A 27,387-nucleotide genomic window follows, 5' to 3' on the forward strand; every position below is an offset into this window, starting at 1 on the left:
TAAAGAAGTTGCTTGGTAGTTGAGGAGGGTTGAGGTTTTTTGGAGTTTGTTCCTCAAAATCTCAAGTGTAGTTAAAGTTGCTTATTTGGGCTTGCTTGTTGCTTCCTAATCTAATGTTGTTTAAACCAGAGTGGTTCTCAAACATTTTCATGTCAAAGAAAATAATGTTTTATTGCTACTAGTGTTGATGATGTATGGTGGTATATTATTATTGTTGTGTATGTCTTTTTTTAAATGTCTCTATGAATTGATTACACAGGAACACAATGGAAATAAGCCCTAAGGGCTTTTTGTGTTATCCTTTTAGCTGCTAAAATGATAACACAAATACACAATGCAATTGTATTGTTATTTATTTTATAAAATAAATTATATATTATATAATGGTGCTAAATTAGCATCTTTATCATCGTACCACTGTAGGCTACTGTTTGCAAATAGTTTATGTATTTGGGCCCCACATTTTATTTTGGGGTAAGTTAAAGGCGTTCAAGTGGTGAAACTGGTTACTGGACTTTTGGGCTTGTTTTCGTTACGTAGACCATGTTGCTTGTTTCCCTTGCAAAATCTGGCAACACTTCGACAGGGATCAATTCACCTTTTCCAGGATGCATATCCGGTTTAGAGAGAATCAGGCGGATACGGAAACAGTCAGTATATGCCGTGTAAGTGCGCGTATGGAAAGTACCGGATACAGCTTTAAAGAAGGCGGGTTCTACTGGTTAAAATGGTTTACTGGTCCAAATAGGAACCTCAGTTGGGCTTGTCGCGCGGTGATGACCCATGACCGTCAGCGGAAGAAGTTACTGTGTTGTTGCATTGTGGGAATCGAACCTCCACCACGCATCATCACCACAGCATCATGGCGGACCCGTTTGGAGAAGGACTGTTCAGCGTGTTTGATGATGAACAAACCGCTTCTGGAAAGAAGTCTCCTGCTTCTACAACACCACAGATATCAGGGTAAATACTTAATAAACCTACCTTAATGTCTAATGTGTCTTAAATATGAATAACAAAAGAGCAGAAATGAACATGCTTTGCTGTCTCTAAAACTGGCTGAGCACCGGGAGTGTCATGCGTGCCGAAAACGGCAGATCTACAAGCTCACAAGGCGTTGCGATGCGACGCCTTGTGAGCTTGTAGGTCTGATGTTTTTGGCTTATTACGCCGTCGTAATAAGCCAGGCTAGTTTAGTTAGTTTGTTTAGCATTATGTATAATCCATTATAGTATTATATTTTGATTGAATGTTTTGATACTTATGCTGACATTATGCTGTCTTAAATACGACCCTGACTTTAAGACCTTTTTAAAGTACTAACAGTGGTCTAATTGTTTATTGTTTACAACATTGATTTGACTCTACGTTTCTCTGTCTTTAATGGCAAAATGTACTGTTTGGTTTCTTTCTACAATGATATTAGTTAGTTAACTTATTGAGTTACCGGTACATTCATTTGGAAGCTATATTTATAGGTTATAGCCCTTGCTGCTAAAAATGAAACCAAACAGTGCATGGAAACAATATTTGTAACACACAAAAAAGGAAATCTGTAAAAAGAAAACATGTATTTGTGTTTTTTGTTTTAGATATTGTCTGTGTTACTGACTTGTTGTGTTTTGTACTTCTGGGAACACAGATTATGTGTTTTGTAGTAGCCTTGCTTCATCAGGCTTTACACACGCAGCAGACATTATTATTGTCAACGATATGTTTTTTGAGACAATAATGGTTCGGTTGCAAATAAAAAACGAGCAGCAATTGTTTAACTATCTAGTTTTGTTGTTTTCTTGGTGATTTTATTGCCCGCACTGCTTTGTTTTACCATAAGCAAAGTTTCAGGTTGTGTAAAATAAATTGCAGACTTTAATTTACAAAACATTTAACTTGCTAAACTATCACGTATCAACAGTGAGCATTAATTTCTTTCCCCTTTTGTTACCAGGAAAGTTCTTGGCGGTAAACATGGCAGTGAGAAGGATGGACCTGCCAGGCCCAAGAGGTCAGCTGACCCCGATCCTACTGAGGAAGTGATGTTTGGGAAGAGACCTCGACCCGACACGGCTTCTTATGACATAAAGTAAGATGCTGTTTAATTTCACCCATTAAAGCATCTGTGTCATTTTAGCTATTTAAATATAGCACATTGGTTCTCAAAGTAAGGTCCAGGGGTCCTTGGGGGGGGGGGGGGGGGGTACATATAATTTTGGGGGTCCTTGACATGAAAAAGTGTAAGCACCACTGATAAAGCAACATAAGTGTTTCTCCATACTGGCCATATATGGGTTGTGTGTCAGGCATGTCCATAACCTCTACCACAGTGGTTCTCAAACTTTTTCATGTCAAGGACATGTTCGCATGAAAATATATATGTTCAAAGGTTTGCACACATTTTCACGATTTCTTTTCAAAAATAGCAGATCTACAAGCTCATAGCGCGGCACTCGGTGCCGCGCTATGAGCTCGTAGATCTGCTATTTTTGAATAGCCAAAGTATAAAAGGTTGCAATTATTGTGACGCTATATTAACACATTTTGCTGGGGACCCCCTGGTACCCCCCAAGGACCCCTGGGGGTCCCCGGACTCCACTTTGAGAACCAATGCTCTACCATATATACTAGCCCCATTTGGAACCTCTCCCTCCGCTATATAGACTCCGGGCATAGCGACGTAACATGGTCGCCACGCCCTTAAATCGTGCCACTTCCGCCGCCATCTTGAGGGAGTAGATTGACAGCTGCCACAAGTGTAGAGTAGTGTAGTGTAGTCTGTAGTCCTGTGTTTGTTGTCCAGCAAGTAGACGGTGTACATTATTATCTATCTCTAACTTGTCTGTTGCTCTAATTTAGCAATGGTACGACAGTGCTGCATTATCGGATGCAATGCCAAGGTTTCAGACATTAAATTAAAAAAGTTAAATTGCACACATTTCCAACCTGGAGGAAAAGCTGTTGGAGATCAGATGTCGGAGATATCAAAGAAACGGCTTGGCATGGGTATCTTAAATACAAATGGGTATCTTACATACAATGAGATTGAGCTAACAGCTAAATTGTGTTTCTCTATGTGTCCAGTCTGAGAAACGTAGTCTAACGTGGGTCTAACGTGGGTGGCTCACGGTCACGGTGGCTGAGTAAACAGCTGTCTGTCTGTCAGCAAGTGTTCAGACGTCGGAGATATCAAATAAATGTAGTATGGCTTGGGTGTCAGCTGACGAAATAACATAACCTTCAACAACATTCCCAAACACATATAAGCTCAAACGAGCATGACAGCACACAATCAAACATATAAAACATCTGTTGGAGGCGAGGTTAGGATCAGCATCAGCGTTGCCATGTCGGCTTATTATAAGCGACTTTGGGCTTCTTTTTATGTGAAGTTGCTTGTAAAATTAGTAGTTTTGTATGGCTTATTTATAAAGTGTACTTGCTTATTTAGGCTTATTTAGGTGCTTGCTTATTTAGGCTTTTTTTTTAAAACAAAAAAAATTAAACCAGTGGTTCTCAAATCTTTTCATGAAAATGTTTTGTGCCAGGGAGCATTTGTGTTGTTAGAATGTTTTAAAAAATATTCCAAATGTTCTTTATTTTATTGCAAGAGTTTTTTTTAATAACCTATGTACAAGCTCACGTGAGCTTGTAGATCGGCTATTTTCAAGTAGTCGATGTATCTAAGCCACTTCTTTTGGGCTTGTTTTCATAGACCTGGTTGCTTATTTCTCTCGCAAAATATGGCAACACTGATCGCAGGTAGCGTGCCTTTGCGTCTGCATTCAGCTTCTCTCTGTATGGTAACTCTCTGTCACGCATTGCCAGGTCCATCTTCTGTCCTTTACCAATAAATTCGCTGTAGTTCAGGACACGTCGTGACTCGTGGGTAACTGTCAATGTTGTTGATACTAGCTGTTGTTATGGAGCTCCCTTAATATGGCCACCGTAACTACTTCAGCCTAAGCTTGGCCACGCCTTTTGCCCGGAGTCTATAGCTCCGAGATGAGATTCCACATAGCTCGGTGCCTGTGGGGGGTGACATCGGCAAATATTTTCCACTATGCATGATTCTTACCCTTTTCCGTACATCGTATCCAAAGAGTGAAGGTATTCTACCCTGCTCTCAGGTGTTTTAAAATTTAGCGCTCAAGAAAATCTAACCGACCGGTTGAAACGAGCGTTTAAATCGCTTATTTAGTCAGCCTGTGGCCATGTTTTCCCAATGCAATCTTACGCGAGCAGTGCTGTGCATGCGGACGGGGGTTGACTGGCCACAGAATGACTAGATAAGCGATTTTAAACGCTTGTTTCAACCCGTATAGAATAGGTATCGGGTGATCCTTAGTTGATAGTGTTGCTTATGCAGCGTGTTGTGCTTCTGAAGTTAATGTGAATTCCTTTTATCCATTTTCCAGCAGTATCACTGATTTTATGCCCCAGGTGAAGGTGGAGGCAGTGGAGACAGTGGAAGGATGCACGCATGAGGTAAAGACAGAACATTAAAAGGTTTTATTGCATTATTTCTAAATGTACATCAGAGTTAACCTGCTGCTGTTACCCCCAAACAGGTCGCCCTGCCTTCCAGTGAGACCTACGTACCACTGAAACCTCGTGTGGGGAAAGCCGCCAAGGTAGCTTTGATGTTTATCTGCTATTCTCATAGCATTCTAATTACATAGCAACTTACCCGGACCCTGTTGTCCATATTTTGGGTGTGCCATCGTAAGGTGACGATTCTCAAAACTAGCCATGGGCCATGGTCTGCATGTTTAATAATTTACAGTCCATTGTACACCCTGGTGTCAGTCTGCGAAAGTAGCAGATCTACGAGCATTTACTCTGATCTTGCACTTCAAGCGACTCTGTATAAGGGCGTGTGCCAAATGCCTAAATTGTATCACAAGTTTAAATTTATAGTTTTAAAACTGTTTTGCTTTGATTAAATGAGATGAGATTGTTCAAATCATCCTTAATGTTGAGATACATCAGTTCAATGATACTTAGATACTTGCATATACTAGCTATATGGTTTACATGTAAATTATGTCTTTTATTGGAACATCCAATTCAAGTGTACATGGAGACATAAAACAAATCTTGGTATGATGCTCTTTTATCTGGAATACAGTCACTCAAACCATTCAGTGTATTGAGTTAATAAATACAAGCTGAGAATTGTTACAAAGATTTGTCTTTGCTTCTTTTTGTAGGAGTACCCTTTCACCCTCGACCCGTTCCAGCGTGAGGCCCTCTCATGCATCGAGAACAACCAGTCTGTCCTGGTGTCTGCTCACACCTCCGCTGGCAAGACCGTCTGTGCAGAGTGAGTCTCACTAGCTTTGTGTGAAGCACTGACATCATCACACTATACATTCCTGAAACCTGTGTGTGTGTGTGTGTGTGTGGTATAACTCGGGCACCGTCTGACCGATCGGCAGAGACATCTAGTGCTGACATCATGCTAATATAAAACTCCATATACGGATATAGCTGTCACGAGCATCTAGCCAAGCACTATATAAAGGGTGGCGGGGATGGTTTGTGCTGAGCGGGGTTTACCAGAACCAAACCTCCCAGAATATCTGTATCGGTCTGTGGAGGATGCACCGAATCTCTTTGTGCGGAGATGCTCGCGGGTGGGGGTCGGTGGTGTAGGCATCGGCTTCCCTGATTGGCCAAGTTTGCAACATGTTTGTGCCGCTTTATCAATATAAGTAGTAGCATGCACAATAGAACTCCACTCTAGTGCCGAGCAGATGCAAGAAACATTTGCTTTCTCTTGAGGCTTCCCCAGTAGAAAAGAGAATTTCTAACCCGATACAGAATATGGATTACCAAGGCTGCCCGACGTGCAAAACGACCAAGTTCAGCAATCCATCCCTGAAGCTGATGGTGAACGTCTGCGGCCACACGCTGTGCGAGAACTGCGTGAACTCCAACATGTTCGAGCACGGCACGGGCAAGTGCACGCAGTGCGACACGCCGCTGCGGAAGAACAACTTCCGCGTGCAGCTCTTCGAGGACCCCGCCGTGGACAAGGAGGTGGACATCCGCAAGAAGGTGCTCCGCATATACAACCAGACGGACGCGGACTTCGGCGACGCGGACGAATACAACGACTACCTGGAGCAGGTGGAGGACATCGTGTATAACCTGACCAACAACATGGACGCCGAGAGCACCAAGCAGGCCATGGAGCGGTACCAGCGGGAGAACCGGACGCTCATCCAGAAGAACAAGGCCAAGCTGACGCGAGAGAAGGAGGAGCTGGAGAAGCTGCTGTCGCTGGAGCGGCGGGGCAAGGAGCGGAGACGACTGGAGGCCGTGCAGGACCGGCAGCGCCACCTGCAGACCAAGAGGAGGAGCAAGGAGGCCCTGCTGGACGACCTGGAGTCCTCTCATCTCCCCGCCACCCTTCTGCTGGCTCAGCACAAGGACCACCATGCTGCTGCTGCACAGCTAGACTCTGACGTATAGAGCAGTGGTTCTCAAACTTTTTCATGTCAAGGACCCCCAAAATGATATGTATTTGGCCGCGGACCCCCATCTCAAAATATGTTGTTCCAGGAACCCCCCAGAAGCAAAGATTTGAGTTACAAATGTTTGCTTTAAAATGATATATATATTCAGATTTGCACATATTTTCAAGAATTTTCAAAAATAGCAGATATACAAGCTCATAGCGCGGCACTCGGTGCCGCGCTATGAGCTTGTATATCTGCTATTTTTGAATAGCCAAAGTATAAAAGGTCATAATTATTGTGATGCAATATTTACACATTTTGCTGGGTACCCCCTGGAACCCCCTCAAGTACCCCTGGGGGTCCCCGTACCCCACTTTGAGAACCAATGGTATAGAGAAGACAGATGACCAAGCCTGCCGCTAGGCCTGTCGCAATTAGTTTGCATAATCGTCCTCATCGTTTCCATGTTCCAACATTTCCTAGAAATAGCTGATCTACAAGCTTGCAGCACGTCACTTCGTGCCGTGAAGTAAACTTGTAGATCAGCTATTTACGTTATTTTAAAACTTTTTTGAAAGGATAAAATGATTAGATATGTCAGTAATTTATTTGTATATTTAAGTTATTTGGTTATGAAGCCTAAAAACCAAACGTAAATTAAAAGATTGCATTCTTATGTTCCAACGTTCAATGCCACACACAAACACAATTAAATCGTTAATCGCAATTATTTGTGTCACAATTAATACATAATAATTAATAATAATAAAAAATAATTAATTAATAATTAACTTAAATTTGTAATCGTGACAGCCCTGCCGCCGTTGTATTCTTTACTGGCATCCGTATGGGTCAGACAATGTCTCTCCAGCCTGTGGGCTGCCATGTTAGAGGAGGATCATGATCTCTCTACCACTACCAGCCCCATCCCATTGAAACGTACAGGTCACCGGGACCACGACTGGCTAATGTGGGCGCAATGTCACGCCCAAGGATGTGGCTGGAGGATTTCATCTCTGGGTTTGGCGTGTCACTGAGCCCTCCGGGACACCTTCAGTGTAACTCTATTCTTTTAGAGCCATGGTTCTCAAAGTGGGGTCCGGGGACCCCCAGGGGTACTTGAGGGGGTTCCAGGGGGTCCCCAGCTAAATGATAGACAGGGACCAAATGGACCCTTATGGGTCTGTAACTCTGAGAGTGTACAAATGGAACCAAATGGACCCTAACGGGTCCATTTGGTTCCATTTGTACACTCTCAGAGTTACATTAACATTGATTTTACAATATAAATTGGGGTCCCAGAGACATACATGCCATTAAATGGGGTTCCGTAGCCTAATGCATTGTAAAACTGGGGGTCCTTGAAATTAAAATGGTTGAAATCACTGCTAGAGAGCCGTAAAAATCTTCTATTATAGGGGTACCTGGCTTTTCAAATGGGGGTCCGCGGTCTAATAAGTGTCTATTTGGGGGTCCTTGGCACTAAAAGGTTTGAGAACCACTGTTTTAGAGAACAGTGCATTATACAGTTTGTCTGTCTGCGGGTCTGTCTGTCTGACATTTATGCCCATGTATGTCATCACGACGTCAGCTGTTTTCTGATGACACCAGGGATCCCAGTATCTCCATGTTTAGTCGATCGATCATGTAGTTAGGCCTGTCACAATTATGACATCATAATAATCATCTAATCGCAATTCTTTTTATTCAATTATATTTGCATAATCGTCATCGTTTTCATGTTGACGGATTTTCACACATTCTCAATTATTAAATAATATAGCAAAAATAGCAGATCTACAAGATTACAACGCGTGACTTTGTGACACGTCGTAAGCTTGTAGATAGCTATAAGCTTGTACCTATTTCTGCTATTTTAACACGAATAAAAATTATAAATGTATATATATTTCAATTCAATCTAACACATTTCTATACATGTTGTATTTACAGGTATGCCATAGCGCTGGCCTTGAGGGAGAAGCAGAGAGTGATCTTCACCAGCCCCATCAAGGCATTGTCCAACCAGAAGTACAGAGAGATGTACGAGGAGTTCCAGGACGTAGGACTGATGACCGGCGACGTCACCATCAACCCTACCGCCTCCTGCCTCGTCATGACAACCGAGGTAGGGCATCACTGTCTTCTCAACTTGTCAGGGGTCGAAGTGGACTTACTGGTCTTTAACGTTTGAGAGACCATTTGGTTCCATTTGTTGTCACTCAGTTGAGAGTGTACAAATGAAATGATGTGAATGAACTCCCCTTTACAAAAGTTATTTTATTGTTATTATGTTTGTTGTGTTTTTCTTGTGTTGTGATTTCTTCTGTTAAGCACTTTGTGACTTTGCTCTTGAAAGGTGCTAAACAAATAAAGCTTATGATAATGTTTTTAGCGGCGCTAGCCGCTCTATACCTTTAAGTATAGAGCGGATATTAGCCCTCTATACCTGGCTTTTGCGTCAACGTTCTGATTGGTCAGGCTCGCCAAGGTTCTGATTGGTCAGGTCCGTCAACGTTCTGATTGGTCAGGCCCGCCAAGGTTCTGATTGGTCAGGTCCGTCAACGTTCTGATTGGTCAGACCCGTCAACGCTCTGATTGGTCAGACCCGTCAACGCTCTGATTGGTCAGACCCGTCAATGCTCTGATTGGTCAGACCCGTCAACGCTCTGATTGGTCAGACCCGTCAATGCTCTGATTGGTCAGACCCGTCAACGCTCTGAATGGTCAGACCCGTCAACGCTCTGATTGGTCAGACCCGTCAACAAAGTGATTGGTCAAGCTTCACGTGAGACATGGCTATAAACACATTATAAACACATATCGATGACAAAATGTATCAAATGCGCCGCTACCTTCACACAGGGTGTGTTTTTTGGTTATTTAATATAAACATGGTGAATTTAGACAGGGGTCCCAAAGATTAAAAACAAAGTGGCATCAAATCGGAGGTCCGTGGCCTAAAGCATGTACAGCATATGCAAGCTACATTGCTCACGTACCTTGCACCTTATGGATACGCGTTAGGCAAAAACGTTAAAATAACTTGTTCTACAAGCTCTCAACGCATGGTGAGCTTGTAGATAGGCTACAGTAGTAATGTCCTCAGTCAGTGTGTCATATAGTTATGTTTTGATATGATGTCATTCCCAGATTCTGAGGAGCATGTTGTACAGAGGCTCTGAGATCATGCGGGAGGTGGCCTGGGTCATCTTTGACGAGATCCACTACATGAGAGACGCAGGTGCGTGGATATACTACAGGAAAAACACATCACTGTGCATGATAATAACCCCATACAGTACATACTACAGGAAAAACACATCACTGTGCATGATAATAACCCCATACAGTACATACTTTTTTCACCTCATAAACATTGCAAAACTCAGATCCATAGTTTCCCACCCCGAACTAGAAATTATCATTCATGCATTCATCTCATCACGCTTGGACTACTGCAATTCACTTTTCACCTGCCTCAGCAAAACCACCACGGACCGCCTCCAAATAATTCAAAATGCTGCCGCCAGATTGCTAACCAAAACTAACAGAAGGTCCCACATCACTCCAGTCTTAGCCGCCTTACATTGGCTCCCCATCAAATTCAGAGACAGAGTACAGTTCAAAGTCCTGGTGATCACCTATAGGTCCCTACATGGGCAGGCTCCAAGTTACCTGACCGATCTGGTCCCACGCCATGTCCCAGAAAGGGCCCTAAGGTCTGCGGAACAGGGTCTGTTAAAGACCCCAACCACCAACCTCAGAACCAAGGGTGACAAGGCTTTTCAAGCTGTAGCCCCAAAACTGTGGAATGCTCTCCCCCAAGCCCTGAGAGATGCAGCCTCGGTTGACATTTTTAAAAACAAACTTAAAACGCTTCTATTTGAACAGGCGTTTGTTGTCATTTCATGATTTTATTTTCTATTTTTCTTACTGTACCTGTGTTATTATCCCATCTGAGAGAAATTTGTACAGCCTTTTTGTTTTGCGTTACTGTTTTTATTTGATGTATGTAAAGCACTTTGTGAGACTCCTCTGTGAAATGTGCTATATAAATAAAATTTACTTACTTACTTACTTACATACTACAGGAAAAACACATCACTGTGCATGATAATAAGCCCAGTTAGCCCACACATGTCAGGAAATTGAGAACAAATATAATCTCTGTACAAATATAATAATCAAATGTAAAATGTGTACATATTTCAGAGCGTGGCGTGGTGTGGGAGGAGACCATTATCCTCCTGCCTGACAACGTGCATTACGTCTTCCTGTCCGCCACCATTCCCAACGCCAGACAGTTTGCAGAGTGGATCTGTCACCTCCACAAGCAGGTGAGCTGGTGTTGTATGGCTGCAGAACCAGAGTGTTGTCGCAAATGTGTGATTGTACAAAAACGCTGACGTACAAAACACTCACATTGGCCTACGAAGCAACCAAAGGTATGGCAGTCCCGTATCTTCAAAGCCTGATCCAACCCTACAACCCCTCCCGCTCACTCAGATCAGCTAACACAGGGAAGCTGTCAGAACCTTCCCTAAAACATCCGGGACAACGCTCCACACGTCCCAGACAGAGCACGCGAGCGGAGCGGAGCGGGTGGAAATGCCGCTCGGCGCTCCAGGGGGCCGGTTTCACGCTCGCTATTCGCTCACGTCAACTCCCCCCGCGCTCCGCTCCCCGTCGCTCCTCGCTCACGTTGATTTGCGCAAATCTCGCTCCACGCTCCGCTCAAACCGGGTCGCTCAACAGTAAAAAAAAAAAGAAAAGAAAAAGAAAGTAGAAATTCTAATGACATCTCGGTGCGCTGTGCACTGCGGATGTCTGTGTGTCTCTGAGTCCGTGCGACCGGGCATGCTCAAACATTCGGTGCGCGGCCCCCGCGAGGGCGGCCTGGAGCGGGAGGCGGTCCTCGCTCTGAGTAGCGCTCCAACCTTTTTATAACCAGCTCCGCGCTCACGTCAAAATCGCGTCGCTCCGCTCGCGCTCCGCTCCGCTCACATGCTCTGGTCCCAGACTCTTCTCCCTTCTGGCTCCCAAACTATGGAATGAACTCCCAATTGCACTTAGAACTGCAGACTCACTCCCAATCTTCACGTAGCACTTGCCCTAGCCTTGACAACCTTGCAGGATTATGCAAAGGCTAAAATGTAACTTAGATAGCATGTTATGTAGACAGATGCCAGGTCAACAATGACCTGGCATCTGTCTACATAACATGCTTATATGCCTATAGTGTCTATGGTTTCAATGTAGGCTGATGATAGGTTCATGGTTTACGTATGTATTAGATTATTGGTTTACTTATGTATTACTTTATTATTAGATTACTATTTCTATGCATTTGATGTATTATTGGTGTATTATCATGTGTCCTTGCTTACTGTAAATCGCTCTGGATTAAGAGCGTCTGCTAAATGCCTAAACTGTATAGTTTTTGAAAGAATAGTTGTCAGTAGTTTTCCTTGGGTTTTTGACTGTGAGCTCTAGTGAACTGTTCCCGTCTCATTTCTCCCCACAGCCCTGTCATGACTGTGAGCTCTAGTAGTGAACTGTCCCTGTCTTAATGTCTCTCCACAGCCCTGTCATGACTGTGAGCTCTAGTGAACTATGTCCTGTCTTAATGTCTGTCCACAGCCCTGTCATGTGGTGTACACAGACTATCGTCCTACTCCTCTGCAGCACTACATCTTCCCAGCAGGGGGAGACGGACTCCATCTGGTGGTGGATGAGAACGTAAGGCCTGGTCTAAGTGTCCATGTTTACTCAGCTTTTAGTATGGTTATATCTTGGTTTAGTTCATTTGAATTGCAAATAACCTATCACACCATCATGTTGGTTAAAAAGCATTTGAGAATAAAACACGAACTCCAGGACTTCTTTCCATCGTGGTCCTCTCACAAACAAACACAAAGATGACAATCCATTTGTGTGTGTCAGCTGTAATAAATAAAACCAATTTACATTAAAAAAAAATGCCACACGTCTGATGAGAGTTAGAGAATATTGCAATGGTGGAAAGTAACTAAGCACATTTACTCAAGTACTGTTTTGAGGTATTTTTACTGTATTAGAGCATTTTCAATTTTCAGTACTTTTACTTTTACTTCTACTCCACTACATCTCAGAGGCAAATATTGTACTTTTACTCCACTACAATTATTTGAAGACGTTAGTTACTAGTTACTTTGTAGATTTAGATTATCATTACAAAACATACATTAACCACTTCAGCCTTATACATATTTTGGCCATTTGAAAATGGCCAAAATATGCTCACAATGCATTCACAATGCGTTGCGAAGCATTGTGAGCTTGTAGATCTGCAATTGTTTAAATTCCACCACTGACATATGTGCTTTCTTTCCTCCAGGGTGACTTCAGAGAGGATAACTTCAACACAGCGATGGGCGTCCTGAGAGACTCTGCTGGGGATTCTGGGATGGGCAACAAAGGTGGCGGCAAGTGGGATCCAAGAGGGAGGAAAGGAGGGACTAAAGGTATGTTTAGGGTTTACATTAGTTCAATTAGTATCTCCATATTCTAGTTAACTAGTTTTTTTCCCCCCCGTAAATTAACACCCTACTTGATCATACTACAGCGTCACACAAAAGCATCATTCGTGCCGTGTTTTTCTTAATTCTTTTTATTGAAATTGCTGATATACAAGTATACAACACGTCTTGAAGTGACGTGTTGTGTTCTTGTAGATCTGCCATTTTTGGAAAATGTATGAACATTTTTCCACATGGAAACGATTATGGCAATTATGCAAAATAATTGTGTGAAGGAAGGTGTGTTTAAAGTGTGTGCTGGACCCCCTCTCCCCCAGGTCCATCCAGTGTGTTCAAGATTGTGAAGATGATCATGGAGAGGAACTTCCAGCCCGTCATTATCTTCAGCTTCAGTAAAAAGGAGTGTGAGGCGTATGCCCTACAGGTGTCCAAGCTGGACTTCAACAGAGGTATGTTGACTGGGCACTTTCATTGCCTTCTGCTAGAAAGGTAGTTTTAGCTTCTGTTTTTATTCCAGTGAAAGTACTGTTTCCCAGATGTCTTAACAGGTCACCGTCTTCTTGCATAGAAAAATATTTTGGGATCATGTTTCAGTGACTTGGCTGTAATGCCTGCAGTGGGAAAAGTGTCCAGTCTTGCTTTGAAGGGACTCAGGAGAATGCAAAATATCTGTGATCTCCTAAATTGCAGTTGTAGATAATTAATTGAAATATAAAATATAGTTACAGAATTTGCCTTAGATTAAGACTCTCGTAGATTCTGACATTTTCAATCTACGCCAGATTCCACTGGCTTGTCACCTCCAAAGCCGGTAGTACAAACATGTACAAATGCAAAATATAAGGCGCTCACCCGCACGCCCCAAATGTTAACTCGCCCTATGGTGTAGTTCTGCGATAGTCCATAGGCCATATCTGGGAATGACATCATATCAAAACATAACTATATGACACACTGACTGAGGAAATTACTACTGTAGATGGATGGCATAACCCAATAATATAGTCTTACCCGCTTGAGCCCTACTCAAACATTTTGAAAAAATAGCCTATAGTCCATATTTTTCAATAAAGAGGTGTTTTCTGTGGCCAATTCTGTCGGAAGTTCCCAATGGGCGTTAGTGATGAAGCGCATCCGGAATTACACTCAATGTAACCGGAAGTAAACGAGGGGGGACAAGGACAGACGTGATTAAAACACTTATTTATTGAAAAATGTGGACTAATACTAATTGCACAACTACACCGTAGGGCGAGTTAACGTTTGGGGCAAGCACCTTATATTTTGCATTTGTACATGTTTGGAGAACTACGGGCTTTGGAGGTGATCCAGTGGAATCTGGGGGGGGTGGTCGCTAAGACTCTCGTAGATTGAGAATGTCAGAATCGATAAAATGCATCTACGAGAGTCTTAATCCAAGGCCATTTCAGAATATAAGTGGGGGGGTTAAAACATGGTTCAGCAGGAAATTGGAGTGTGAGAGAAGAATCCAGTTAAAGTGATGTCAGCCGCAAGAATCGTCATGTGCCAACAAGACAGATTGGCGCGGTCACATCACTTGACTCGTCTCCACTCAGATTGCAATGAATATGGTTCATTGTGCTGCCAGCCCAGCTGTTCTCAACTGTTTTAGTCCGTTAACAGACATGTGACAGGATTCTTTATGGAGGCGGCTCTGCATTCTGCGCTGGGAGATAATGGAGCTTCAAATTGGACTTGGCAAAGCCAGCCCCTCTCTAGATCTATCTAAATGCGGAGAAGATTTCATCTATCTGGTCCTCTGGTTGTTTTCAGTGACATAAAACATGCACTTATACGAAGACACATTTGGACAGTTATGCTTTTTCTATCTTAATCCATAAAGACCTGGAACGCATCTGTCACTATTTTTGATTTGAGCTAAAAAAGCATTATTTTACACTTTGGCTATTCAAAAATAGCAGATATACAAGCTCATAGCGCGGCACCGAGTGCCGCGCTATGAGCTTGTAGATCTGCTATTTTTTTAAATCGTGAAAATGTGTGCAAATCTTTGAATATATATATGTTTAAAGCGAGCACTTTTAACTCAAATCCTTGCTTCTGGGGGTCCCTGGAACAACATATTTTGAGATGGGGGGTCTGCGGCCAAATGAATATAATTTAGGGGGTCTTTGACATGAAAAAGTTTGAGCACCACTGATATAGAAACATAGATATGTTTTTTTCAGAAAACTGTTGGGATTTAGAAGAAATTTGTAGAATCGGCTTCAGGTCTTAATGGGTTAATTTTGTGGTAACTGTGCTGTGGCAGACTCGTAAATATGAGGCATTGTGCGTTAACCCAGCTGTGCCAATTTAAGATGATTTTACTTCTGTATAGATTTCACAAGGCCTCCTTTATATTCTGATCGTCATGGACCTGTCACACAGATGAGACTAGGGGTGTGTTCAATTGATCGATACGGCAATAATCGTATCGTATTCCTTGCCGATAATCTTATCGATACAGAGGTTACCGTATCGACACGGTAGGAAATGCGGTCTGACACGGCTTAAAAAACATCAGTTATGGTGCGTTTGTGTGTGTCTGAGACTCGGACGTGAGTTGCAGTAAAAACATGTTAAGAGAATATTTCATTTGCATTTATTAATGATTCAATCTTTTGCATTTATCCATCAAAACGTTATTTATTTTAATTTGTATTTATTTCCTTGCTTTTTGTTTAAATGTTATCAACTACGTTTTTCAAATGTATTTGGAAGCTTTACATTTTCTGATAATATATTGGTCAAAACAACGGCAATCTGTGGTCTAGGACAGTGGTTCTCAAACTTTTTCATGTCAAGGACCCCCACATTGACACTTAGTAGCCCACGGACCCCAATTTCAAAGGATATGCCAGGGACCCCCATAAGAGAAGATTTTTTTACGGCTCTAGCAGTGATTCTCAAACATTTTAATTTCAATGACCCCCAGTTTGACATGCATTAGGGCTACAGACCCCCATTTAATGGCATTTCTATCACTTGGACTGCAATTTGTATTGTAAAATCTATGTAAATTTAACTCAGAGTGTACAAATGGAACCAAATGGACCCTAACAGGTCCATTTGGTTCCATTTGTACACTCTCAGAGCCTAAAAGGCCTCATAATGTTCCAATGTTCAATGCCAAACACACAATTAAATCGTTATTCGCAATTATTTGAGTGACAACTTAAATGTGTTATCGTGACAGCTCTAGACATCAGTTAATCCATACAGCCCTTCTACTGTTCTCATCTCATCAACAATTTATTCATGAACTGGATACCTCAAAATACCTCAAAACCTCTAACCATATCTCCTGTAGGCTTGATTTTTTTTTAAACCTGAACCACCACTTTGTCTATTAACCTGTGTATTAAATACAGTCACTGTTTTTACATATTTTCCACTCAAACCCATAATGGAAAAATGGAATTTATTTCTGTGTGGAAAACTAGGGAGTTTATTTCTCCGTACATTATAGTCCTTGATAGTTAGTCGCTTTGATAATCCAGGCTGCCTTTCCTCCTGGGTATATTAATAGACCTGCTGTTGCTGGTCTGGAGTTGTTCAGACACAGTCGGACCCTCCTGTCTGCAGGGTCAGCGATGAGACGGTCAGCCACGTGGCTCCTTCTCTGTTCCTCTTCACTCCAAGTCCTCTCCTCTCCCCAAACAACTTCTTTCCTCCTCTGAACTTTCCTCCTCGTCCTCCTCCTCTCCATAACTATTTTCGATCCCAGTCCCACTTCTCTGCATTAGGGCTAGTGAATTAATATTGAATATTCCTCGAATATGGGGAAAATATGTATATTAGAATATGAAAATGAATATTAGAATATTAAATATTATGTTTATTTGACAGGGACGATACAAAAAACAGTGTATCAAGTTATAAAAACAAACAAAAGATATGTTTTATTGGATGCGAGCACTCGATACATTGTTTTTTTTCTATTGTTTCTGTCCAAAAAGTCCTGACAAGTCCTTTCTTTTCTTCCAATCATTTTATTTTCATAGTTCATGCAGAGTGTACACGTTTAACCCATTAAGACGTCATTTTAGATGTCTTTGGCTATTCAAAAATAGCAGATATACAAGCTCATAGCGCGGCACCGAGTGCCGCGCTATGAGCTTGCAGATCTGCTATTTTTGAAAAATCGTGATTTCTTTTTTTTTTCAAATATTTGATTTTTCTTTTTTTTTAAAAGCTAACATTTGTAAAATATTTAGTTCCAGGGACCCCCCAGAAGCAAAGTTTTGAGTTACAAATGTTTGCTTTAAAAATATAAATATTTTCAAAGATTTGCACACATTTTCACGATTTTTGAAAAATAGCAGATCTCTTTTTTAATAGCCAAAGAAATCTTAAAATGACACAGATGTGTTCCCGGTCTTAATAGATTAAGCACTTGAACCGTGGCGTCCCGATTCTGGGCCACCAGAACACATCCTGAAAAAAATAACGCGATCTACAAGCTCACACACCGCGGTAGATCTGCAGTTTTTTTTTCGCAGAGAGATCTGGTGTAGAGGGAAATGCCAGCAGACCTAGTACAGAACGATGTTCATTTCGACAAGCCGAAAAAGTTTGACGTTGTTTGAAGTATGCTGCAGGCTTAAAGGGATAGTTCACCCCCGAAATGACTTTTTTTAGTCACCCCATGGAGACTTGAATTCATGGATATTATTTTGTTTTTGTCGCATTCCTATGCCAATAATTTTGCAGCGGTTCCGGTAGGAGACACAAAGAGTCTCCTTTGTGTCTCCTACCGGAACCGCTGCTTACCGGTCCACTGGTCATCAAATTATTGGCTAAGAAATGCGACAAAAACCAACAAATATCCATGAATTCAAGTCTCAATGGGGTGACAAAAAATTTTTTTTTTGGGGTGAACTATCCCTTTAAGGCTAAGCTGAAGGGACTGCATACTAGACGGGGACAGAGATGGAATGTCATTGCTACAAATAAACAGAAACATGTACTCTGAATCACATTGTGTTATTGTGGCTGTCACAGTGATGTAAACAGTTTATCCATTTGCTGTGTGTGAGAATTTCTTCTGTGCAATTTTCCCTGTCAGATTGATTTACTGAAGCTGTTGATGCACCTACCTGGTTCTCTGGGCTGTGTGTGTGTGTGTGTGTGTGTGTGTGTGTGTGTTACAAGGACAGATTTACAAAATAAATGTGTCTATGGACATTGCAAATGGTTAATGTACTGTTTATTTGTTTCCTTGTCCCAGAGGAAGAGAAACGTCTGGTAGAGGAAGTGTTCAACAATGCTATTGACTGTCTTTCTGATGAAGATAAGAAACTACCTCAGGTCAGGAGGATGATTCTCTTATATCCATTCTCATTGTAAAGATGTCATTCCTTAAAGGTAGGGTAAGATGTTTTCTTTGGTTAAAATAAGTGTTAAATAGCTCTATATTCTGATAGTAATCATTGCTATAGACTGTTTGTTCAGTAACAGGAGTCTCTATGTCTTTATTAAACAGAAAAATAATTTTCAGGTCAGGATACCAATTTTATCCAGTCAGGATACAGATTAAACAAGTGCAAAAGGAAGTGATGACACAAAGAAATGAGCAGACAACATTGGAACTGGAACACTATAAAAATGAAGCTGATAAATGTGTTCTCTCTCCCAATTGGCTGAGATTTTGTCACCTACCTGAAAATGTATTATCTGTTGATTAAAGAGCTGGAGAGACTATACTATAGCGATGGTTACTATCACAATATAGAGCTTTAACCTTTTAACAAAAACCTTTTTGTTTTAACCAAAACATATCACTTACCCTACCTTTTTTAATGCATTTATTTACCCATGCTATTTTCACATGAAATAGTTTCAGAACCCATCTCTACCACCAACATGTTTATGTATGTAATGTTGTTTTGTTAGAAAGGGCATCCTCATAAGCATGATTCATGTTTATGTTAAAGTAATACTAGGTAACGTTTTCTGTAAAACTAAAGTTAAATTGTATATCTTTTGTGAGTGGCAAATGTTTCACAACATTCACTCCAAGAATTTCACCCCCGAAAGCCTTTTATTTATATATTTTCTATTGAACGCCGTCGAGCATGACGTTCCCTCGAAAATGACGTAATCTGGCCGGAAATGGAAGCGGAAATCCACGGGGTTCCTGTTTGGCCAGGAACTACCGCGCCGGTTTCCTGTTTGGCCAGGAACTACCGCGCTAATAACAAAAGGAAACTCACGTTGATTTTAAGAGATTGTATGATTTGAAGAACGAAAAAAACCAGAAAAAGAAAATACAGCTCACGGTAACTAAAGCTCCACTGGCTAAGAGAAACGATCCACAGATGGTATAAAACAATTAAAAGAACGCTTTTTGAAACACTTCCGTCTTCCGGTGAAAACGAATGGAATTCTGGGTAACAGAGGATAAACGAACGGCCTGCAGTGACGGTAATGACCAGCAGAGGCTGCTAAAAGTCGTTTTTTGGAAATTTGCACAGAACAACTTTAAGTAGATTGTTAGGTAATTGTTAGTAGTAGATTTGTTGCATGTAAAATGTAAATATCATGGTGGACAATCGTAAGATCTCAGCCTGCCTACGGTCCTTCATATAGGGACAGGGATTGGTTTTCAAAGCAGTGAGTGTAGGTTTGTTAGCCGCTGCTGTTCTAGCGACTCTGATTTGTCTGGCCATGCGATGCTAGTGAAACACTGAACCAACGTGTGCACGTTTCATTTCACAGGTGGAGCATGTGCTGCCCCTTCTGAAGAGAGGGATCGGTATCCATCACGGGGGGCTCCTACCCATCCTAAAGGAGACCATTGAGATCCTGTTCTCTGAAGGTCTGCTCAAGGTAGGACTAGAGAAGGACCTGGACCCCCTGTCTACAGATAAAAAACAATATTGTTAATCATTATATTTACGTCCTTTCAAATAAATCTTGCATTTTTTTGTATGTCTGCCTCTGTATCTTGCAGGCCCTGTTTGCTACGGAGACGTTTGCCATGGGCATCAACATGCCAGCTCGCACCGTGCTCTTCACCAGCGCACGCAAGTTTGATGGCAAAGCCCACCGCTTTGTAAGAACACGACAACACACACACACACACACACACACACACTCACACTCACACTCACACGCACAACAGACAGTCCTGGTTGCTTTGACCACTTAAGACCTGACCTATATACGGTACTTCAAATACAAATGGCAAAAACAGCAGATCTGCAAGCTGACAACGTGTTGTGAGCTTGTACATCTGCTATTTTATAACAACACTCGAACACAGACACGCACACAAAACAGTCCTGGTTGCTTTAACCCATTAAGACCTGAAGCCGATTATACAAATGTCTTCTAAATAAAATCCCAACTGTTTTCTGAAAAACATATGTTTCTATATCAGTGGTGCTCAAACATTTTCATGTCAAGGACCCCCAAAATTACACGTATTTGGCCGCCGACCCCCATCTCAAAATATTTTGTTCCAGGGACCCCCCAGAAGCAAAGATTTGAGTTACAAATGTTCGCTTTAAAAGAATATATATTCAAAGATTTGCACACATTTTCACGATTTTTCAAAAATAGCAGATCTACAAGCTCATAGCGCGGCACCGAGTGCCGCGCTATGAGCTTGTAGATCTGCTATTTTTGAATAGTCAAAGTATAAAATAATGGTTAAAATGTTTACACAGATGCGTTCCCGGTCTTAATGGGTTAATCTCTGAAGCTACTCATACATGATCAGGTGAAAGTTCCCCCCCCCGCATCATCCCTGATCTGGAATGGGTTTCCTCTGACTACGTTGATGCCTTTTCCTTTTTATTTATAAAACCACAACACTGACCTGAGTGCAGTGTTGGAGCAGGGCAGGCACACACACACTGCCTGCTGCTTGTGAGCCCTTTAATAAGGTCTTGGAAACCGGATGGTTTATGTCATCATATAAACAGCCACATATTGTTTATAAGGGCTGAGGGCCATACATCAAGCTGGCTTCACTTAAGAAGCCCCGACTCTTCATCATCACTTTGTACACACGTGTGCACTCACGGGGTCTTGCGTACACACACACACACATGCGCACACCGCAGGTCCCATAAAACACTCTTGTACACACACACACACACACACACACACACACACACACACACACACACACACACACACAGAAACACACACAAAGAGAATGCGAGAGCAGAGGAAGCTGCCCTCCAAGAGGTTCATGAGGAACATCTGGTGAGCGTCGGTGCCAAAGCTCCACGCAGGCACACTCAGAGCCCTGTAACATACCTGAATTACACATGAGATTCTCTCTGCAAAGAAATGCAACAGTGAAGTGTATTTCATCAATTCAACCCATTAAAAAAAACGAGAACGCGCTTTAACCATTATTTTATTCTTTGGCTATTCAAAAATAGCAGATACACAAGCTCATAGCGCGCCACCGAGTGCTGCGCTACGAGCTTGTAGATCTGTATATATATATATATATATAAATATATCAGTGGTTCTCAAACCTTTTCATATCTAGGACCCCAAAATGATATGTATTTAGCCACGGACCCCCATCTCAAAATAGTTTGTTAACAGCAAAGATTTGTGTTAACAGTGTAAATATATATATATATATATATATTCAAAGATTTGCACACATTTTCACGATTTTTTCCCCTCAAAATAGCAGATCTACAAGCTCATCGCGCGGCACTCGGTGTGGCAATCAGCTACCAGGCAACATTTTATCATATAGCTTCATAATCATTTTAACCACTTCAGCCATATTTTATACTTTGGCTATTCAAAAACAGCACCGAGTGCCACGCTACGAGCTTGTAGATATGCAATTTTTGAAAAATCTTGAAAATTTGTGCAAATCTTTGAATATACATATTTTTTAAAGCAAACATTTGTAACTCAAACCTTTGCTTCTGGGGGTCCCTGGAACTAAATATTTTGAGATGGGGGTCTGCGGCCAAATTCATATCATTTTGGGGGTCCTTGACATGAAAACGTTTGAGAAACAGTGAACTAGACTATAGTGGAATGTTGTCCTTGTCTGCACCACAGGTATACGCCACATTCCTTTTTAAAGAAATGTGTCCAGTTTACCCTGCTTCTTTTTTTAGCATCATGACTGTGGGTTGCACCTGTTCTAGATCACGTCAGGTGAGTACATCCAGATGTCCGGGCGAGCTGGGAGGAGAGGAATGGACGAGAGAGGCATCGTCATCTTCATGGTGGACGAGAAAATGAGCCCATCGGTTGGTAAACAGCTGCTCAAGGTACCCACCCGTCTTTCTGCCATGAAGCATTTTGTTTGTGTTATCGCACAAGAGTGTAATGCCAAATACTAGTGAAAATAGCTGCGTTGTGAGCTTGGAGCTAGATTTGCTATTTTCAAATCATTTTTAAAGTAAAGCATGTTGAAGGGATAGTTAACCCAAAAACAATCTTTTTTCCTATCGATTAGTAACCCTATGGAGACTTGTTTTTGTCTTATTCCTAAGACAATAATTTGATGACCAGCGGACCGGTAGGCAGCGGTTCCGGTAGAGACACTACCGGAACCGCTGCCAGTCATCAAATTATTGGCTTAGGAATGCGACAAAAACAAACAGTCTCCATGGGGTGACTGATTCATAGGAAAAAAAGTCATTTTGGGGGTGAACTATCCCTTTAAGTGTGTCCTTGAGGTTTATACATTTAAAAAAAAGAAAAGTATTAACAAGCTTGTGACTAAATAGTAACGACTTTGGATCCATTGGAACACCAGGTTCTTTTTTCCATTTCTTGAAAAGTAACGATTTTGGACAGCGATGATATGTGATTCGATACCGTTCTCCAAACTTAGCATTCCTATTTCTGCTTCACCTCGATAAATCGTAGAATATTTCCAAGAGCCAGTTCTTCTCAATATTATACCAAACCCGCCACTCTCTCTTCAGAGATGCTGTAACCGTGTTCACACTGCCAGGATGGTCCCAAGAGCATCTCTCAAACACACTTGACCGTTCCTCTGAATAATTAAATTGAGCTTGCCAGATAACAGACCCTATAATTGTTCTCTCCCTGGGTCACTGGGACCTGTGTTGCTCCATTAAAATATTCACAACACGTGTGCGTACACTTCAGAGGACGCCCGTGGTCTGGACCGTGGCCAGTTGGGCTCCTGGGGGTGGCATGTTGCCCAAGTTTATCTTTTGTATGTCATTTGAGTGAGACTATTTGGCCCGTTCTTTCTTAGTGAATCATATTTCTCAGTTCTTGACTTAACGACCTTTGGCTTGTGAAAGAGGTTGAGTTGATGATGTGAAACCGCTTGTTGGCTTAGTGTCTGATATCTCTCCCAGTGTCTCTTGGAGGAAGTTGTGCTCCATGTGTAATATGTGTCACTTAGGGTTCCTAGTTTGTGATTAACGCTGCAGCTATCTTTTATTATTTTAGCTTTCTATCTATTATTATTCTATCGATCATAATTCGTTTGATCGAAAATTAATTCTTTAAGATGTTCAGGCTGCCTTAACACCTACATTTTCGCGGCCTGAAAACCCGGTTTCAAGCGGTCTTCATATGGGCATGTCACATCTGTGATCATAAACCCAAGACAAATGATGTGTCCAGATAAGCCAGATGTCGATTTATTTTCGAATCAACATGAAACAAATTCTAATACCATTTTTATGTTAATGAATTAGGCTGATCAACTACTTTAAAAGCTGATCTACAAGTTCACAGGGATTGTGTGGTTTACTTCATCTTGTGATCTTTTTAACTTGAACTCTGTCTTGTGTTGTGTGCAGGGCTCTGCAGACCCTCTGAACATTTACTGTAATTCTTGTGTTGTGTGCAGGGCTCTGCAGACCCTCTGAACATTTACTGTAATTCTTGTGTTGTGTGCAGGGCTCTGCAGACCCTCTGAACATTTACTGTAATTCTTGTGTTTTCTGCAGGGCTCTGCAGACCCTCTGAACATTTAACTGTAACTCTTGTGTTGTGCTGTGTGCAGGGCTCTGCAGACCCCCTGAACAGCGCCTTCCACCTCACATACAACATGGTCCTGAACCTGCTGCGTGTGGAGGAGATCAATCCAGAGTACATGCTGGAGAAATCCTTCTACCAGTTCCAGCACTACAGGGCTTTGCCCGGTGTAGTGGAGAGTAAGTTTGTCCATGCAGATAGCATACGTACACTCAGGGTCCCAACTTAAATTACTATATATTTTTCACACTTTTAGAGCATTTAAAAAAACATTTTATTTTTCACACTTTTAGAGCAAACCATTTGTATGTCAAAAGTCTCTTTGTAAATCTGAATAATTTCCTGCCAAACACAAGCATACTGTGTGATGACATCAGCAAGTCCTTCTGAACTATAATGAGTCATGATTTAATTTACTTGTGCCCAGGTGTTTGTCATTATAGAGACACTGTTGGTTCTGCTAGTCTGTCTGCTAGTCAAAATGTTCTCATTTAAAACTTAAACGGTACATTAAAATATTAAATATGTATCTGACAACATTTGAGGTGAGAAATAAGCAATGCAGTAACATAAATGTGCTTCAATCAGCACTCCCCCCCCCCCCTCTCTCTCTCTCTCTCACGTTGCAACGAAATATTCTAATTTTTACAAAAAGAAATGAACATTTGTGTTGTTAATGTGGTTAAACGGTATCTGTGCAGAGATGAAGAAGTTGGAGGAACAGTATCATGCCATCGAGATCCCAAATGAGGAACACGTGGTCACCTACTTTAAGATCAGACAGCAGCTCGCCAAACTGGGCAAGGAGATCCAGGAGTTCGTCCACAAGCCCAAATACTGCTTACCCTTTTTACAGCCTGGACGACTGGTCAAGGTAAAACACACACTTACATGAATGAAACGATAACCAGCATCTCTTATTCTCACATGTTGCGTAATAACTTTTTTTCTTGCAATGCTTCAGGTGAAAAATGAAGATTCAGACTTTGGCTGGGGCGTGGTCGTTAACTTCTCTAAGAAGACTAACGTGAAGGTATATTATGTCACAACACATTGTGTTTGGTTGCTGTCGGGCAGAAACCTCTTATCCGCCATGTTCTAACTTTTTGTGTTTGTAAATTAACTCCCTGCTGGATCATACTACGGTGTCACACAAAAGCATCAAAAGTGGGAGATCTGCAAGCTCGAAACACAGCGCAGACCAATGTTTTTTGAGCTTGTAGATCTGCAACTTTTGCTGTTTTTGAATTTGAATCCTGAAAAGTAACAGACAGACGGTTTGTCTGTTTTGCTTGGATGCAGAAGAATGTACATCTGTGGCTGTTGTGTTATTTTTTCTTACGTTTTAGTTGTTAACAATAACCCTGTCACACATTCTTCAAAAAATGTAAAAATGAACAATTCAAAACTAACTCAAACAAAAATGAACTAGTGAAATATAATTGCTGTATCATCGTCTTTGTTTTAGTTTTTTCCACCATCATATCTGATATCATGCATTCTTTAATCCTACCCTTTTCAGTTTCTATAAATCAACGTGTTCTTCATAATACTTGAAAAAACAAAGACTACAAAACTAAACTAAAACTAGTCAATTCCTGACATTGCTTTTGTAAAACCGACTAAAACTAAACTGAAATCAAAGGCAAACTGAAAAACCAACTGCTTGAATATTTTAAAACATTTAACCGTGGTGTGAGACTAATGTTCATTTGGGTGTGTACTGTAGGCCGGTTCAGACGCAGAGCCTCTATACGTGGTGGAGGTCCTGGTCCACTGCAGTAAGGAGAGTGTGAAGGACTCTGCCACCGAGGCTGCTAAACCTGCTGCCCCGGGAGAGACCGGAGAGATGCAGGTGGGTGCGACAACACACACAAACACATAAAGATACACATACAGCACACACAAACAAAGACTGGAGAGATGCGGGTGGATGCAACACATACACACGGATAATAAAACATCAGCTGATGCACAAACTTCGACACATCATCAGTGTTGTTAGTTACCTGGAGTGGATTCACTGGGTGTTTCGGGACACCCTCCTCCAGGCGACCCGACCGAGGCTGATCAGACCCCGGCCTGTGTCCAAGTGGCATGCTACTGCCCCCACTGTCTCTTGGGGGTAGTTAGAGGTGGTGCTAATTAGGAGTTAGGGTTAGCCTGGCACTAGCATTGTCAATCATCTGCACATGTTTATCTCTTAACTTTATACCTCAGGCAAATTAACCACTTGAACCGTAACCGTCCCTGTTCTAGGGCGAATATTCAGCAAAACATGCAGATCTACAAGCTCAGTTGTGACGCATTGGAACTTGTAGATGGTAAAGAGATCTGGTGTAGATATGCAGTAGATGTGCATCTCTATTGTAATGCAATTTACTTTTTGTTAGTAGGTATATATTCAATATGTTTTTTTTTAAATTATTTTCCAGGTGGTTCCAGTAATGCTGCATCTCCTGAACTCCATCAGCTCAGTCCGTCTATACATCCCGAAGGACCTGAGGCCCTTTGACAACAGACAGCTCATGCTGAAGTCTATACAGGTAGTTATGGCAAACATATGTTTTTGCATATATGTCACTTAAACCAGTGGTTCTCAAACTTTTTCATGTCAAGGACCCCCAAATTGACACTTATTAGCCCGCGGACCCCCATTTGAAAAGATATGCCAGGGACCCCCATAAGAGAAGATTTTTACGGCTCTATAGCAGTGATTCTCAACCATTTTAATTTCAAGGACCCCCAGTTTGACATGCGTTAGGCGTACGGACCCCCATTTAATGGCATTTCTATCTCTGGGACCCCAATTCAGATTGTAAAATCAATGTTAATCTAACTCTGAGAGTGTACAAATGGAACCAAATGGACCCGTTAGGGTCCATTTGGTTCCATTTGTACACTCTCAGAGTTACAGACCCATAAGGGTCCATTTGGTTCCTGTCCATCATTTAGCTGGGTACCCCCTGGAACCCCCTCAAGTACCCCTGGGGGTCCCCGGACCCCACTTTGAGAACCAACGACTTAAACCATGCCGGAACTATGATTCTAATTACCTGCTGCTATTCCATATGTTGGATATGTTTTCTCAAGCAAGTCTGCCTTCCGTAGTGCCGTCTATCTATCCTTTGCAAATATGTATATTGGACATTGTATTTTATATTTTGCATATTTGCCTTCATGTTATTTAGCCAGCTCTGTGTCATGTGTTCCTTTCTGCTCTATTCTCTCTCCCCTATTCTAACTCTTCCTGTATTAACTGTAATGTTGAGTAAAATAATTTCACCCACTCTTTTACACTTCTTATTTTTTTAAGATTTACTTTTGGGCTTTTATGCCTTTATTGATCGGATATTAGGCTGATAGGAAATGGGGAGAGAGATGGGGAGTGACATGCAGCAAAGGTCGTCGGGATTGGGACT

General features: G+C 41.8%; 2 protein-coding genes across 2 annotated transcripts in view; both read left to right on the forward strand.

Moving 5' to 3' along the window:
• The first annotated feature begins 836 nt into the window (after positions 1 to 836).
• Positions 837 to 27,387, forward strand: part of mtrex (Mtr4 exosome RNA helicase) — a 52,870-nt gene continuing 26,319 nt past the window's right edge. Inside the window, exons 1-20 of the mRNA XM_084047594.1 lie at positions 837 to 963; positions 1,949 to 2,083; positions 4,413 to 4,482; positions 4,566 to 4,628; positions 5,208 to 5,320; positions 8,415 to 8,589; positions 9,615 to 9,705; positions 10,677 to 10,801; positions 12,105 to 12,203; positions 12,841 to 12,967; positions 13,300 to 13,431; positions 18,237 to 18,316; positions 19,727 to 19,837; positions 19,962 to 20,063; positions 22,144 to 22,269; positions 23,994 to 24,144; positions 24,667 to 24,839; positions 24,930 to 24,998; positions 25,695 to 25,820; positions 26,401 to 26,511. Coding sequence (XP_083903720.1) covers positions 863 to 963; positions 1,949 to 2,083; positions 4,413 to 4,482; positions 4,566 to 4,628; positions 5,208 to 5,320; positions 8,415 to 8,589; positions 9,615 to 9,705; positions 10,677 to 10,801; positions 12,105 to 12,203; positions 12,841 to 12,967; positions 13,300 to 13,431; positions 18,237 to 18,316; positions 19,727 to 19,837; positions 19,962 to 20,063; positions 22,144 to 22,269; positions 23,994 to 24,144; positions 24,667 to 24,839; positions 24,930 to 24,998; positions 25,695 to 25,820; positions 26,401 to 26,511 — 2,280 coding nt within the window. The 5' untranslated portion in view covers positions 837 to 862. The remainder of the gene's footprint in view (positions 964 to 1,948; positions 2,084 to 4,412; positions 4,483 to 4,565; positions 4,629 to 5,207; positions 5,321 to 8,414; positions 8,590 to 9,614; positions 9,706 to 10,676; positions 10,802 to 12,104; positions 12,204 to 12,840; positions 12,968 to 13,299; positions 13,432 to 18,236; positions 18,317 to 19,726; positions 19,838 to 19,961; positions 20,064 to 22,143; positions 22,270 to 23,993; positions 24,145 to 24,666; positions 24,840 to 24,929; positions 24,999 to 25,694; positions 25,821 to 26,400; positions 26,512 to 27,387) is intronic.
• LOC311037227 (CDK-activating kinase assembly factor MAT1-like) lies at positions 5,824 to 6,474 on the forward strand (the record flags this gene model as incomplete). Its single annotated transcript, XM_084046347.1, has 1 exon — positions 5,824 to 6,474. The coding sequence occupies one exon, from the start codon at positions 5,824 to 5,826 to the stop codon at positions 6,472 to 6,474; it is 651 nt and encodes a 216-aa protein (XP_083902473.1).

This window comes from Gymnoscopelus microlampas, assembly GCF_963454915.1.
Source record: "Gymnoscopelus microlampas genome assembly, chromosome: 21".
Taxonomy (NCBI): domain Eukaryota; kingdom Metazoa; phylum Chordata; class Actinopteri; order Myctophiformes; family Myctophidae; genus Gymnoscopelus; species Gymnoscopelus microlampas.